This window comes from Bos grunniens, chromosome 2 (assembly GCF_055505025.1).
Source record: "Bos grunniens cultivar Pamir isolate PY7600 chromosome 2, Bosgru_T2T1.0, whole genome shotgun sequence".
Lineage (NCBI taxonomy): Eukaryota > Metazoa > Chordata > Mammalia > Artiodactyla > Bovidae > Bos > Bos grunniens.
In genome coordinates, this window is record NC_141166.1 from 14,701,177 (window position 1) to 14,717,887 (window position 16,711).

At 37.6% G+C, this 16,711-nt stretch overlaps 1 protein-coding gene across 4 annotated transcripts in view; it reads left to right on the top strand.

Annotated features, from left to right (window-relative positions):
* ZCCHC17 (zinc finger CCHC-type containing 17) overlaps positions 1 to 16,711 on the top strand; it is a 51,607-nt gene that overhangs the window by 14,100 nt on the left and 20,796 nt on the right. For all 4 annotated transcript variants that reach the window (XM_086333257.1, XM_086333268.1, XM_086333246.1 and 1 more), the window contains 3 exons: positions 3,300 to 3,357; positions 12,466 to 12,566; positions 14,001 to 14,092. In XM_086333257.1, coding sequence (XP_086189383.1) covers positions 3,300 to 3,357; positions 12,466 to 12,566; positions 14,001 to 14,092 — 251 coding nt within the window. The remainder of the gene's footprint in view (positions 1 to 3,299; positions 3,358 to 12,465; positions 12,567 to 14,000; positions 14,093 to 16,711) is intronic.

The following is a 16,711-nucleotide window of genomic DNA, read 5'->3' on the forward strand; positions in this document are numbered from 1 at the left end:
TACTGAATTTTCTCCCCTGAGCTGTTTGATTAATTGCTCTTGGGACACCAGGCAGACTGTGTAATCATCTAAGGCAGGTGCCATTCTGTTAATTTCAAGTCTGAGTGCACCCTAAGAGACACAGTGATGGAAACACCTGGTGTTAGAAATGGGCAGGAATGTGTTTTCCTAACTAAACAGTTGAGTGCATCCATTCTGGAGCACATTAACCTTCTCTTTTGGGATAGGCCAAATTAAGATCTGTTATGATATTTCCACAAAAGATCATAATTTGACAGTGAAGTTTCAGGACTGAAAGGTGATACTGTTTTTACAGCAGTAAGGTGATTTGGGCTTCAGTTTCCAGATACTGCTTTTAAGTTGTTTAGATAATTATGCCCTTAAATAATGATGTTACACAATATGAATCATTTCAGCCCTCTATCTAGAACCCTGGGGCAAAAGCCGGGGTGCCTTTAGTTGGTCCAGAAAGAAGAAGGGATTTTCTTTTATTGTAGCTAAAAATATTAAGTTTTATCTTCTTTATCCATGCAGCCCTTTTTACAAAGAACAACGTGCTTTGTGAACTTGGATAAGTACTTCATGTCTCTGGTCTTCACTTTCTTCATTTGAAAAATGGCAGGATTGGATCAGCTAATCTCTAAAGTCCACCTTGCCTTGATTTTAAGTACAGTATCTGCCTCATTGACCTGTTTCTTTGAGAATACCTGGTTTCTACGCCAACATAGTATATTTGTCATTTTAAAACAGGAGTTTAGAAATATTGGTTCTTAACCCATTCTTAATGCTATATCTTGGACAGTTAGTTTAAGTGCCCATTTAAGAATGAGGAGAGTGGAAGTTTTTATCTATTTCTATCCTAACATTGAAGTGAGTAGTGATAATATTTGGTGAACTATGAGGCACTGGATTACGACGAGTCAAAGGATCTAGGTTCTGTGCCTACTGTATCTAAGGTAATTGTTTTGCGGTTCCAGTAGTCACTCACATTTTTGTGCTTCAGTGTTTTGGACTTTAAATTAATAGAAAGCTACAATTTATTGAATGTACTTTGGATGCCGGGTACTAGTACCTGATTTGTTATTTGCAGCAGCAAAGTGAGTACAAATGGGAAAGCAAGTTGTGTTCAAGATTCCACAAGTAAGAAGTGGCAGAGCTGGGATTAGAAGCTACATCTTTCATTTCAAAGCCTGGGCTCTTCCTATATCTAAACTGTTTTGCCTCATCTGGAACATGGGGGCCCACTATATATACTCCTAAGATTGTTCCAGGAGCAGATAAGATAACAAATGTCACATTGCTTTTGGCTGTTAACAGTTTTATAGTTAAAGGGAACCCATGAGCAGCTGTAGTGTCATTAAGAACTCCCTGGATTCAAACTACAGCTCTGCTACTTATTAGCTTTGAACATTGTATATTCAAACACTTGGTCTCTCCATGCATCAGTTTTGTCATCCATCAAATGAGAGTAATAATAGTCCATCCAACATTATATGGTGTCATGAGGATTATGTAAAGCACTTTGAATAGTGTTTTGCATGTAGTGAGTATTTAGTATATGTTAGTGAATAGAGGTGCAGCAAAAATTATCTTCCCCTTTCCCTTCTTCCTTCCCCTTGTTTTAGTTATGTTTAAGCATAAACAGTGATTGCCCAAGATGAAACAACCAAGTTTAAAGTCACTGGAAAGAACAAAGTTTATGTGTGTAACATTGTATTGAATATTTTATAAATAATAATGAATTTAGTGATAAATACAGTATATAGTGGCAACTTTAATCCCAATCCACAATTGGAAGCAGGGGGTTAGAGGATAGAGGGGAGGAAAGCAGTGGAGGTAGAGTCTGAGATGATGATTTCTTTGACAAGGCTTTTGGGCCTTATGTTTCTGTTACCTATGGCCTGCATATTACATAAATCCATCAAGCCTCTTTTGTTGTTGTTATTCAGTCGCTAAGTTGTGTCTAACTCTTTGCTACCCCATGAACTGCACCACGCACCAGACTTCCATGTCCTTCACTATCTCCCTGAGTTTGCTCAAACTCATGTCCATTGGGTCAGTGATGCCATCCAATCATCTCATTCTCTGTCGCCCCCTTCTCCTCTTGCCCCCAGTGTTTCCTAGCATCAGGGTCTTTGCTAATGAGTTGGCTGTTTAACTTCAGCATCAGTCCTTCAAATGAATAATCAGGGTTGATTTCCTTTAGGATTGACTCGTTTGATCTCCCTGCTGTCTAAGGGACTCTCAAGAGTCTTCTTCAGCACCACAGTTTGAAAGCATCAATTTTGGTGATAGACCATGGAGTCACAAAGAATGGAACATGACTGAGTAACTAACATCAAGCCTCTTACTTCTCCATTTTAGGTCGACTCTGCAAAAGACAACTCTTTGTCTGATTATATCTTTTCAAGTTCTGTCAGTTGTTGTCTGTGTAATGACTTTTTTTAAAATTGTCTTGATAAAACCCAAGACTCCGGGTTGGAGTGAAATAGAGCACAGAGTCGGACATGACTGAAGCGACTTAGCAGCAGCAGCAGCAGCAGCAGAGCAAGCTATATGGTCTTACTGGTTCAAAGTTTAGGAAAAAGAGATGCCTCACATGATTCATCCCAAATTATTAAACTTCTCTATTTGGATCGGGGACCTCTGTTCCAGGAAATATAAACTATAACTTTATACGGATGTGAGACTTGGACCATAAAGAAGGCTGAGAGCCAAAGAATTGATGCTTTCAAATTGTGGTGTTGGAGAAGACTCCTGAGAGTCCCTCGGAGAGCAAGGAGATCAAACCGGTCAATCCTAAAGGAAATCAACCATGAACCTTCACTGGAAGGACTGATTTTGAAGTTGAAGCTTCAGTACTTGCAATGAACCGACCCACTGGAAAAGACCCTGATGCTGGGGAAGATTGAGGGCAGGAGGAAAAGGGGACGATAGACGATGGGATGGTTGGATGGTATTACAAACTCAGTGGACATGAATTTGAGCAAACTCAGGGAGATAGTGAAGGACAGAGAAGCCTCGCAAAGAGCTGGACATGACTTAGTGACTGAACAACAAGTACCATCATATCATCTGACATAACTCCAGTCTCACCAGTGTTTTTATTAGAATCATACATACCTGTCAGTTTAAATCTCAAAAAGAACAGAAAGAATGTTTGACAGAATATCACTTTTAGGCAGTTTTGCAACAGACACAGGCAGTCAGTACCAAGTGGAAATTCAAAGACATGAGGTTAAATTCTACAGGAGAGAGCTCATTTGTGTGATAAAGATTCTTTTTTTGTGTTTTTATAGGTTGCTATGGTCACGGACTATGGAGCCTTTATCAAAATCCCAGGCTGTCGGAAGCAAGGTGGGAACCAATAACTTGAAATTCAGCACTCTCATTTGGCTCTGTCTACTTTCACCTCTAATTATAAGCTCTAATTTTTTCAGATAGTAGTTTGTTTTTGTTTCTAGTGTAAAGATACAAATACAGACAGTTGATTAAAGTTCACTTTTAGGAAGCCTTAACTCTGAAGAATGGTGTTTTTCTGACTTCTGGGGAGGGCAGGGGGCATAACCATTTGTGTTCACTTCTAGAAGTAACTCTTCCCTAGATTTCTCCTGTGATCCTGGTTGAGTCACTTGACCTCTTTGGACTTAGGATTTGGGGGAGAGCAAGCTACTTATTCTCTGAGACCAGCATTGTGAGTTTTCTAGTATGTGGCACAGGGAAAGGAAATAGTATTGTAACCAGTACAAATTTATATACATCAAATGCTTTAAATTTTCTTCATAATTGATAGATCTATTGAACATTTTTAGAGAATCATTTTTGTATCTATATCTTATTTGTTTCTCCAAATAATCGTGTTAAGTAGATTCCATAGACTGGTGACCTGCTCAGAATGTTTGAGCTAGGTTATAGCATGGTCAGGACTAGAACCCAGGCCTCCTGATGCAGATGTATTAAAGATCTTAATGTAAAAGATGTACATAGATATATTATTAAGAGAAAATATAGAAGAGTATTTGACTACATAAAAGTCAATCTAGAAGTATATTTGACTACATAAAAGTAAAAAACATAATTGCAAACATCATCATAAGCAAAGTTAAATGAGAAAAAAGAATTTGCAGTCCATATGACACAGGACTAATAGAAAAGAGGAAAGTAGGAATGGGGCCAAGGATATGAAAGGATAATTCATAGGAGAAAAAACAGCAGTTGAACAATAAATATCTTAGAAGATGCTCATTCTCGATAGTGATTAAAAATATAACTGTGATATATCCATACAATGGGATACTGCTCTGCAATACAAAGGAATGAGAATCAAGTATCAAAATACGCAATGATCTAGATTCATTTCCAGAGAATTATACTGTGTGAAAAAAACTAATCCTGAAAGATGACCTGTTTTATGGTTCCATTTATATAACATTTTTAACAGTTTTATTAAGATATAATTCACAGATCTACATTTCATTCAGAGTGCACAGTTCAGTAGTTTTTAGTATAGGCACAGAATTTTGCAGCCATCACCACAATCTAGTTTAATATCATATTTGTCATACAAAAGAAACTCTGTACCTATTATTGGGCTTCCCAGGTGGTACAGTGGTAAAGAATCTGCCAGGTTCAATCCCTGGGTTGGGAAGATCCCTTGGAGGAGAAAATGTCAACCCACTCCAGTAGTCTTGCCTGGGAAATCTCATAGACAGAGGAGCCTGGTGGGCTACAGTTCATGGGGTTGCAAAGAGTTGGACACGACTGAGCATCAGCATGCTTATGTGACAATAACCTATTATCAATCGCTCCAAATTGCTTATCTCCCTCTCCCCCTTTTAAGGCATGTTCACATATGCCTATGGCTTCTGAGGTAACTCAGTGGTAAAGAATCCACCTGCTAATGCAAGTGCTGTGTTCCGTCCCTGGGTCAGGAAGATCCCCTGGAGGAGGAAATGTCAACCCACTCCAGTATTCTTGCCTGGAGAATCCCATGCACAGAGGAGCCTGCTGGGCTAAGGTCCATGGGATCACAAAAGAGTCGGACACAACTTAGTGACTTACGAACAACAACATATACTTATGTATTTTAAATGTCATTGTGTATACTTAGAAGAAAGTCTGAAAGAATAGTCAACAAATTAGCCATGGTCACCACTGGGGAGCTTGGTTTGCTAAAGGAGAGATGGAAAGAGAGCTTTCACAGTTTGTGTACAGCAGAAATTAAACACAACTTTCTAAATCAACTATACTATAAAATTATTTTTTTTAAAGGAACTTTTGCTATTTGTAGTTAAAAAAATTTTTTTTGTTGTTTTACAAAAGCTGACCTTGCCTTTAGCTTTGGAGACTACTCTGCTGCAAATTGCATCTTAGCTAATTAGAAATAGCTTACTGGTAGTTTCCAAGCTGCTGCTGCTAAGTCGCTTCAGTCGTGTCTGACTCTGTGTGACCCCATAGATGGCAGCCCACCAGGATCCCCCCTCCCTGGGATTCTCCAGGCAAGAACACTGGAGTGGGTCGCCATTTCCTTCTCCAATGCATGAAAATGAAAAGGAAAAGTGAAGTTGCTCAGTCGTGTCCAACTCTTCACAACCCCATGGACTGCAGCCTACCAGGCTCCTCCATCCATGGGATTTTCCAGGCCAGAGTACTGGAGTGGGTTGCCATTGCCTTCTCCAGTTTCCAAGCTAGCAATCAGCAATCTGTAATAAAATTTCTCCTTTCATGTTGGCTAAGATTTAATGACATGAAACTAATCCTCATCCCTGTATGGTATGCACCTCTTTAGATCTGAAGACAGATTTTCTTGTCAGTGTACTTGCCATAGCCACCAGTACCTGAAAGTCCCATCCTTACTTGAGCATTTATGTGACACTTTGGTGACTGTGTGAGGATTAAAAGCCTGCCAGCTTCCAGCAGTTAGTCCTCAACTCACTTATATCCATACCCTGTCAGATGATGCCTCTGATCGTAGCTGCCAGTTTACAAGTGAATCTGTCAGTCTAACAACTGTGCTGAGATAAGCTTGAAGGGAGAGCTCAGGGAGCCAAATCGTTAGATGGAAACTCCATGAGTTCTAATCCTGGGCACTTCTGTAGGTTTATTTGGTAACTTGAGCAGTTGACTTTTCCACAGTGTACTTTAGCTTCTCTGCCCTTAAATGGAAGAAGATTATTAAGTCCAGTCCTGAGAGGGCTGAGTTATGAAATAAATGATCTCTAGATCTTAACATCTGTCAGGAAGGTAGACTCTAATTTGAGTTATTTTTCTCAGATTTCTGTTTTCAGAATTTTTAAATCACTACTGAGTTAAAGACTGGTTCCTAGTATTCAGATCTAAACTAGATTTTCTTTCCCCTCTTATAGTATTGTCTGATAGAACTTTCCACAGTGATGGAAATGTTCTTTATCTGATGTGCTGTGTAACACCAGCCAGTTCACCAGTTCTCCAGGCACCAACTGGTTGGAGAATTGAAACGTTTCTGGTCAATAATGTTTGGGTAACAAAAAACATATTAAATATGTCTCCAGTCAATACTTTGCTATGAATCAGGAGTTCTCTCGACCTCCCCTCTGTGAGTTTGATAATTTGCTAAAATGGCTCACAGATCTCAGGAAAACACTTTCCTTTTGTTTGCCAGTGTATTATAAAGGATGCAAGCAGGAACAGCCAAACGGAAGAGATGCACAGGGCAAGATACAGGAGTGGGGAGTACACAGAGCTTCCATGTCCTCTGGCATACTGCCCTCCAACAATTTGATGTGTTCAACAACCCGTAAACTCTCTGGCTGTCATGCTTTAAGGGTGTTTATAGGGCTCAGTCTCCAGCCCCTCTCTCTCTTTCCTGGAGGTCATTGGAGCTGAAAGTTCCAATCCTTTCATCACTTGGTCTTTCTGGTGACAGCTCCATCCAGGAATTATCAAGGGTCCCCAAAACAAAGTCCCCTCTTTAGCATAAACTCTAGTATGATCAAAAGAGGCTTATGAATTACAAAGACACCACTATCACTAGGGAAATTCCAAGAGTTTTAAGTGTTCTGTGTAGGGAGCAGGGACAAAAACCAAATGTATTTTTATATTGTACCACATCTGTTGTTTAATACAGTAGCCTACTGACTTTTAAATTTTGTTTGTTTTGATTAAATTCAAACTTTAAACATCTGTAGCTAGTGACTATTGTATTGGACATTGCAGCCCTATATGTTTATGAAGTTCTTTCTTTCTCTACTATCCTCTTCCCACCAGCACTGAACTACAAAATTTTGAGAGTAGAGATTATTCACTGTTGCACTTTTAAAGTGCCTTGCTTGTGGTAGAAGTGCAAATATTTTTAGCAGTGAATTCAGGTTTAACAAATGATTACTGAGTTCTATGTTTTGGTCACTGTGTCATGTGGGAACAGAGATAAGAAAACATAGTCCCTGCTGCTCTCAGATTGTTCACAGTCTAGAGGTGTAAACAAATTACAATGTAGTATAATAAAATGAGTGAAGTTTCAGTTAATCCACTGAGCTGTGTAATAGTTAGGCTACTGGGATGAGTCAGGGCCTGCTATAGTGCCTGAGATATAATGGATGTTCAGTGAATTTTATTAAATGAAAAAAATAAATCCTAGTCCTAGCTCTGCCACTTACTAGCTTCTTGACTATAGCAGGTTGCTTGAGCCTTGAACCTTGAGTCCTTGAGCCTTCGTTTCCTTATCTGTGAAATGGGGCCATGTGTGTTATTTTTAGAGTTTCTTGACTTACAAGATCATGTCTTACTCATCCTTGGATCCATTTTTGCTTATAGTATAGTGGATGTTTAGTAAATGTCTGAATGAATCCCTAATACCACAAGATAAAGGATGTGCAAGCACTTTAATTTATGTGCCTACATTATTGTTATAAATCGCTGATTGAAGATACTCAGTTAGCCAAAAAAGTTCATTCTGGGTTTTTCCGTAACAAAACCCAAACGAACTTTTTGACCAGATCAGTAATTTAACTTGAAAAGTCTAGAGAGGAAATTCATATGTCCCAGAGGTAAAGGAGACCTTATTTTGATGTTTTTTGGCTGCAGCTGACCTCTAATGGTTTGTAATTTTTACGTTTTTCCTTTATTGTCAGTGAAGTTTGTAAAATTAATGGTGAACCTAAAACAGTTGGGGGAATATTTTTAAGGGAACTGTAATAGGCTAATTCTGTTTTTTTCATATGGCAGTTAAGATTCTAGCTCTTTCTAAATTGTCAGAATTTTTTTTCTTTTACCAGCAGACACTCAGTTGGGAGTCATTCTGTTTAAGTATCATATTGGGTTTATTGAATATTGTGATGGACTTGATATGCCCTTTGGGCATTTATGACTTAATGTCAGAGATCCAGATACAGACTGCTTCCTCCATGTAACACAATGAGCAAAGCATTTGTGTTGATTTCTGTTTTAGAGCCTTTGCTAGAAAAGAATTAGATGTGTTTCTACTGTTGCAGGTCATCTTTCTCTTTTTAATTGAAAAGATAACAGATTGATAATATAGAAAATAATGGAGAAGTATCAATATGATGTCAAAGACATTTGAAGTGCATTTCTTTATCAGCTCTGTCACTTTGGACAATTTACTTCTAGACTATTTCCTCATGTGAGTCTATGTCAAAGGGCTAATGTAAGGAAGGATTAAATGGATCTAGTGAGGTATCCAGTATGAACTCAGGGAGCCTCATGTTTTATTTTGGTTTTCTGCCATATATACTTAATCCAACTATTGGTGGTGTGTGTGGTTAACAGTGAAATACTTCCCAAGAATTCAGGCTGAGAATTAAACTAATGATGAATCCCCTATACAGAGTATAGGATTAGCCACAGATAGAAATATACCAGGTAATTGCCTGTAAATCTGTGACTGAAGAGATGGGAACATTTAAGACTTCAACAAGGTAATCTGAGTTTAATTCCAGGGAAAAAGAGTTGGAATGAAATTGCAGTTTAGTAGACTGGAATCTGATTGTATCTTTCTACTAGGAAGAGATTATATGAGTAGATATCAATCTCTGGAACATAGTAAAAGAAAGCCTGAGAGCCTGAAGTTGGCAGTGTTTATCTTACCTTATTAAGGAAGAAATGAATCTGATGATAGGAACTAGAGAGATGGATTCTCTTATGAGGAAGTCCATCAAACCTTCATGGACAGGAAACACCTCTCAAAACATTTGTTTCCCTTTTGTTCTTATTCTGTGTTGAAGCAATTTCCAATCATTAATCTGATTTTTAGGTATATGATACTGGGGTCAGTGAGTAGTTTTCCCAAATAAGGACTTGGAACCTTCCAGGTATAAGAAAAGTATATCTTCCACTGTAAGTTAATAACTTGGTGAATTGTGTGTATCTCTGAACCAATCACTAAATTGACAGTCTGATTAATGTATTTTGGTATATAAGCATCTGTACGCTGAAGACTCCTACACTTTATTTTCAATTCATACCCCTCCTCTGATCTATGGACTTAGATATCCAACTGCCTACCTGACATTTACATTCAAGACTATGGGCTCGACCATTTCTCTTGTTTAATTCACCCAATAAGTGAAGGAGATAAGCCATTAAGTTTCAACTCTAAAAATCCCACACACCAATATAACAATTTTTGTATTCCCTTTTCATCTGTGTCCATGAGACATAGTTTTACATAATTTCAATCATAGTGTACGTATCATGTTTAGATTTTGTTTATAAATATATATATATTTGGTTTTTATAGTTAACATTTTTTATGGTTAAAAATATTCATGCTTATGGAATAATAAGAGAGAACCTACCAAAGCAAATGATCATTATTACCACACAGAGATAGGTGCTGTGAACATTTCAGTGCATTTCTTTATAGTCACATATGTACATAGAAATGAACATACTGAAATTAAGATTATACCCTGTGTATACATTTTGTAGCTTTTACACTTAATGAATGTTAAACATTTTTTTGTCTTTTAAAATACTTTTTGTAAACATTTAAATGGCATTAGTTTATCATTCACATGTATCACATAATCATTTTAAATTGTTTATAATTTTTCATTATTAATGCTCTGCAAAATGCCATATTTAAGAGATGCTTGGGCCAAAAAATATCCTACTTTGGAATCACATAGGAGAACAGATGGTTAACTCATTCTTTCTTTGTGGTACTCCAATAAATAGACCTGTTTCAGGAAAAAAATATTCTCTCAAGTATATTAGGTTCAACATTAATTTCCTTCACAACTTCCATTTGCAGTTCAGGAAAAAAGTGAAGTTTAGAATTAGAGGACAGTTGGAGCCAAAAAGATGTCAAAATGAAATGTTTCCCTTTCCTTTAGGGCATCTGAATTTCCTCTGGGTTTTCTAATTAGGTTACTCTGCTCATTACTTGATCACGAAAAAGAAGAGAACCCAGATCCATGAATTTTATCCAATTTAAAGATTATACGATGGTCTAAAATTTAAAACATGGGTTATATTATATATATAAAGCATTTTAGCTCTGGCGGTATTGGAGGATAGACTGTCAGCCTCCAGAATCAGCTGAAGTAGGTCTGAGAGACCCAGTAACCACGACCAGTGAAAGGAGTGGCTTCCCACAGGAGCTCCAGACACAGATGGCAGATACTTTGTTACAGGCATGTGCTGACAACCTTGTGTATGCCTGTGTGTAAGAGAGATTGAGAATAAAGGTTAGTGATTCTCTCAGGAAACTTCAGGGAGTGCAAGTTTTTTGGACAGAAATCTTTGACTTACTACTTTTTCTTTAGATTCCAGGTTTATTTTCATTCAGAATAAGTGTTTATTATATTAATTTCCCTCAGAATAGAGTTTTCTCTATTATTAGAACATTTGAAAATAAAAAAAATTAACCTGCAATCCTATACCCTAGTCTAACCATTGCTATAGCATTTTGGATTATTCCTTTCTAGTTTTTGGAATCTGTTTTAAGCATTTTCATTATTTAAATGAGAAATGCTGTTTCCTACAGTGCGTGGCACATAGTAGGCACTCAAATATTTGCAAAAGAATGAATTATTGATATATTTTTACATAATCTTTTGAACATTGTTTTTAATGGGCTGTCAAGTAGCTGTACCGTAGTTGACTTAGCCATTACCCTATTGCTGGATATTTGGTTGTTTCTATTTTTTTCACTGTCTTAAAAATACATTGAATATTTTTGATGTAAATCACTTTTCTAGGTACATATAGATTTTTCTAAGTATAAGTTTTTTTCTTAGTCTCAGAAGTGATTACGGGTCAAGTTAATTATTAGAACTCTTGGTTCCTAGGGACAGAAATGCAGGAGAAACATTTTGTAAATTTCTGGCTAATTTCCCTGGGCAGTGTAAGATATTAATAAATCTAGCTTCCACCAGGGCTGGATCCAGTGCTTAGTTTATGCCTTCAGGGCTTTGTCTCTTGTTTATGCAGGCTCTTCTTTGCTTCTGTCTGGCTGATTCTTGCCACCTGGTGGTAAAGATGGGCATTGGTAACTTCTTGTAGTTTATAATCCTGACAAAAGTCTTGAGAAAGATTTGGTTTAGCTAGTATCTTGTGTCTGTCCCTGAACCAGTCAGTTGCTGTGGCCTGGGGAATGAAGTACCTTGATTGACTATGCCTGTGTCATATCCCCACAGTTGGGGGTTAGATCAGCTCCAACCAAACTACAAGGACTGACCAGATTTTTTTAGAATGTAAGGAAGGTGGTTCTCCCAGAAAATGACCTTGGATAGACAAGGAAAAGGATGTCTATTAATTTTATTAAATATTTCTATCACTCTTGATAGCCATTGCTAAGTGATTTCTAAAACTTTACGTTAGCTTCAGCAGTATTTCTTATTTTACTATATTTATATCAACACCGGATATTATTCTCTTCTAAATATTTTGCTAATTTAATAGATTAAAAATGGCAACCTTGTTTATTTTTACTTTTTTCACTTAACATCATAATTATTTTTTATAACTAATTTAAATGGCTGCTTACTCTTTTATGAAAGATTTATCATAATTTATCAAGCTGTTTTCCAAGTATTGGTCATTTACATTTTGTAATAATTTTTATTTTTAACCTTTGTAGATAATAATACTGCAGGCATTTTTATATGCCATAAATTTTTGCCTCTGTTGAATTTTTCTTTTGGAAAAATTCAAGTGGTGTTTTTTTGCATCAAAGGTATAAACATCTTAATGCCTTTTATTTTCAAAGAATTGTACCAACTTGTATTTTTACCAGTATTATATAAATATAGTTGTTGTATCACGTCTCTACTCTATAATTAAGCATTATTTTAAAGAATATTTGTTAGTTGATTACGTATAAAAAGTCATCTCAAATTGTTTTAATTTGCAGTTTTAAACCAATGAAAACTTTTTCAGTGAACCCCCAACTCCCACTGCCTCTTTACTGTGTTATTTAGAGTATGTGTATGAGTATGCCCAGTGCGCTTTTCTTCTTGTGCCCAGGTCTGGTCCATCGAACTCACATGTCATCCTGTCGCGTGGATAAGCCCTCTGAGATAGTAGATGTTGGAGACAAAGTGTGGGTGAAGCTTATTGGCCGAGAGGTAAAGTTCTGTGCAACTTTAGCTGGTTAGAAACTATTAAGTAAAGCCGGGATTTTCTAAGTTTTTCATGGTGATATTTCCCAAGTGTGTATATGTTGTTAACTGTGGCTGATAATCTGACCTGAATTTAAACCTTTTGGCCATCTGTCTGTCATGCAAACTCAGAAGGACAGTGTGAGCTGTAATTAGTGTGGTCTAATAATTACTTGTTTATAAGACTTCCCTCCCTGTAGTTCATCCAAATGATGGATGTGGAGGAAAAAAAAAAAAAAAGAACCAAAAAGAGAGAAGAAAACTTAAATCTATGAGCCTGTCTTTAGTAGAAAACTTCAAAATACACTTCAATTTGGACCAAAACAAAAAAGAACATAGAGTTTACATACATTTTTAAACATACATAGAGTTTACATTTTTCATAATACCTGACACCAGGCTATGTGAGGAAGAGTGAGAAAATGCTGGAGGACCCTGTTAACAGCAGCTCACTTGAGGGTCTGGGGGTCTCTTCAGACCACCGGAGTGATGTGCATGCACACTGAGACCTGCTCTTCTCCCAGAGGATGGCAGAGGAGACAGTCCTGAAAGAGACATTCAACAATGTTTGAGTGCCTAATATATACTAGGTCTGAGGGATGCAAGAGTTAGTAAATCAGATATAACTGACTTCAGTGGTGATGGAACTTGTGTAGAATATATATTCTATACAAGAGGAGATAAATAAGAAGTAAGCAAACTAAAATAATTAAAAATAACTACAGGTTACAGTAAGTGCTATATAGTAGGGTCAAACGATGTGGAGGTTGATTTAGATAAAACAAAACAGACTTTTGAGGGGGTGGTGGTTGTATATGATCTGAGACCCAAAGGAAAAGGAGCCAGTCATGTGAAAAGTTGAGAAAAGCATATTGCAGGCAAAGAGAGTAGCTGATAAAGACCGCAAATTGTAGAGGCCTTCAAGTGCTGATGGAAGCAAAAGAAGACCAATGTGGCTAACAACTGTCTTCACATTTAAAGACACTGTTAGTTGACTTCATGTTTAAGAAGCTTTTAGACAAAGTCCAAAAGGAGATCTAGTCCACTGGAATGTTCTGAAATCCATTCTATGCTCATGGATCTCTGAACCGATTATTACACTGAACTATATTAAAAAAAATAGCTTTAATTTTTTGCCTGGTTACTTCCACAGGCCCCGGATTTCTGAGCAATTATTTTTGTCTTTCCCCTAAGGAGGGTCAAGAATGATAAGAAAACCATTTCCTGAAATGCCTTGCCATAGAATTTGCCTGTTATGCTTGTTAGTACCCAAAATGTTGACCGTTAGAGGAATTCAGTGTTAAATACATGATAAAAACGTCCAATTCTTAGATAATTTTAGACCAGCAGTCCAAATGATGTACTTTGAGCTTTTGCCAATTTTCCTTTTGTGTTTTTCAGATGAAAAATGATAGGATAAAAGTATCCCTCTCCATGAAGGTTGTCAACCAAGGGACTGGAAAGGACCTTGATCCCAACAACGTTATCATTGAGTAGGTAAAAGGTTTAGAAAGGTTAAAATAACTTTTCAAACCACAGAATGATATAGTGAATCAGGCCCACCTTTAAACTCCACTGTTTGTAGACTGTGATATTAATAAATTATGTGCTCTTTGGTTTTTAGAGGTAGAAAGTGTTATGTGTGTGTGTGTGTGCTTAGTTATTTAGTCATGTCTGACTCTTTGTGATCCCATGGACTATAGCCCACCAGGCTTCTCTGTCCATGGGATTTTCCAGGCAAGAATACTGGGGTTAGGTAGCCATTCCCTTCTCCAGCGTATCTTCCTGACCCAGGGATCGAACCCAGGTCTCCTGCATTGATGGCAACTTCTTTACCATCTGAGCCACCAAGGAAGCCCAGAAAGTGTTGTAGCAAACACTAAGATGAAATGCAAGCATGCAGCTCCTAGCATAGAAGTTTCCTTCCCTTATTCTTTTTCTGCAGCTCCTAGCATAGAAGTTTCCTTCCCCTTATTCTTTTTCTGCTTCTGCCCTTTAACCAGTTAGCCAAAAAGCATTCATCATGAGGTACTTGTTAATTGCCTTTCCCCTAGCTCTGGGACTGAAAAAAGGCAGAGACCACGTACAAGGGACAACTCCAGTGGGGTTTTAGACTCCTGCATCTTGGGATGTGCTGTGTCCTGAACACAACACCTTACTTTCACTAGCTCTTCTGACTTTTCATTTATGAATAGAAGATTTTCTGTGTAGGATACTGTCTGGTGATACACAGAATTTGCTGTCTCAGAATCTTTCTTGAATACAAGCATAGCTCTGAGATCCTGTGGTTTCAGTTCCAGACCGCCACATAAAGCAAATGCCTTAGTAAAGTGAGTCACATGAATTTTTTGATTTCCCAGTGCATACAAAAGTATACTGTAGTCTATTAAGTGTGCAATATCAGTGTCTAAAAAGCAATATATATACCTTAATTAAATATTTTATTACTAAAAAGTGCTGAAATGATGATAATAGTAGCATCAGAGATCACTATAACAAATGAAATAATAATGGTGATGAAAAAGTTTGAAATACTGCCAAATTACCTTATTTGATACTAAGACATAAAGTGAGCAAATACAGTTGGAAAAATAATGCCAGTAGACTTGCTCAATTCAGGGTTGCCTTCAAATTGTAGAAAACACAGGATCTGTGAAGCTCAGTAAAATTAGGGTGTGCCAGAGAAGGCAATGGCAGCCCACTCCAGTACTCTTGCCTGGAAAATCCCATGGACAGAGGAGCCTGGTGCACTGCAGTCCATGGGGTTGCTAAGAGTCAGACATGACTGAGCGACTTCACTTTCACTTTTTACTTCACGCATTGGAGAAGGAAATGGCAACCCACTCCAGTGTTCTTGCCTGGAGAATCCCAGGGACAGGGAAGCCTGGTGGGCTGCCGTCTATGGGGTCGCACAGAGTCGGACACGACTGAAGCGATTTAGCAGCAGCAGCAGCAGCAGTGATTTCTAGGGCTTCCCTGATAGCTCAATTGGTAAAGAGTCCGCCTGCAATGCAGGAGACCCCAGTTTGATTCCTGGGTTGGGAAGATCCGCTGGAAAAGGGATAGGCTACCCACTCCACTATTTTTGGGCTTCCCTTGTGGCTCAGCTAATAAAAGAGTCTGCCTGCAGTGCGGGAGACCTGGGTTTGATCCCTGGATTGGGAAGATCCCTTGGAGAAGGGAAAGGCTACCCACTCCAGTATTCTGGCCTGGAGAATTCCATGGACTATATAGCCTATGGGGTCACAAAGAGTTGGACACGACTGAGGGACTTTCACTTCCCAAGTGGTTTCTAATTAGGGGTTCCTAGATCCTTAATATCCCTTGAAGGAGGCTGAGGGGTTTATGAACTGTTTTCAGTGTTTCAGAAAGCCAACTAAAATCATATGTTTATCCTCAGGTTAACCATGACATTATTTTGTTGCTTCTTACATAAAATATCACATTGTTTATTTCATGCTAATTTGGTGCTCTTAGTGGCCATCATGTTATTTAATTTTTTTAAATAAGAAAAAAAAAGTGTTGTTTGAGTGGGGTTTGGCAATGCAGTGTTTGGAAGCCCTTCTGAAAAAAAATAATTTTGAATATGAAGGACGGGAAGTAATATTTATTGAATACATATTATATGTCAGACTTACGCAAGGTGATTCATGCACATTAATGTGTCTAATTCTTATAACAACCTGCAAAGTGGATGTTATTTCCATTTTACTTTATTTTCTTAGTTTCTAGCTTGATACTTGGTAATAACTTGCCGGGATTGTGTAACAAGTTATGGTGGGTTGAATCCAGGTCTCTCTGGTGTTAAAACTAATATTGTTTTCCCCACATGATGCTTCCAGGTGTTGCATGTGACTTACGGAGTTTTTCATATTATTGTAGTTTAGTCTGTAAATGTTGACAGGTTTGTAGGGCTGATTTTTTTGTTTTTTGGTAGGGCTAATTATTGACAAATACTTTACATTTGAAATTTTTTATAATTCTGAGCCCAGAAATGTTAAGTGTGATTGCATTGTAATAAATTACTTCTGCTCCAAAGAATCCTGTCTATACAGACACATTAAAAAGCAGTGAAATTTCCTAAAGCCACTCTTATAAGGGTAAAAATACAA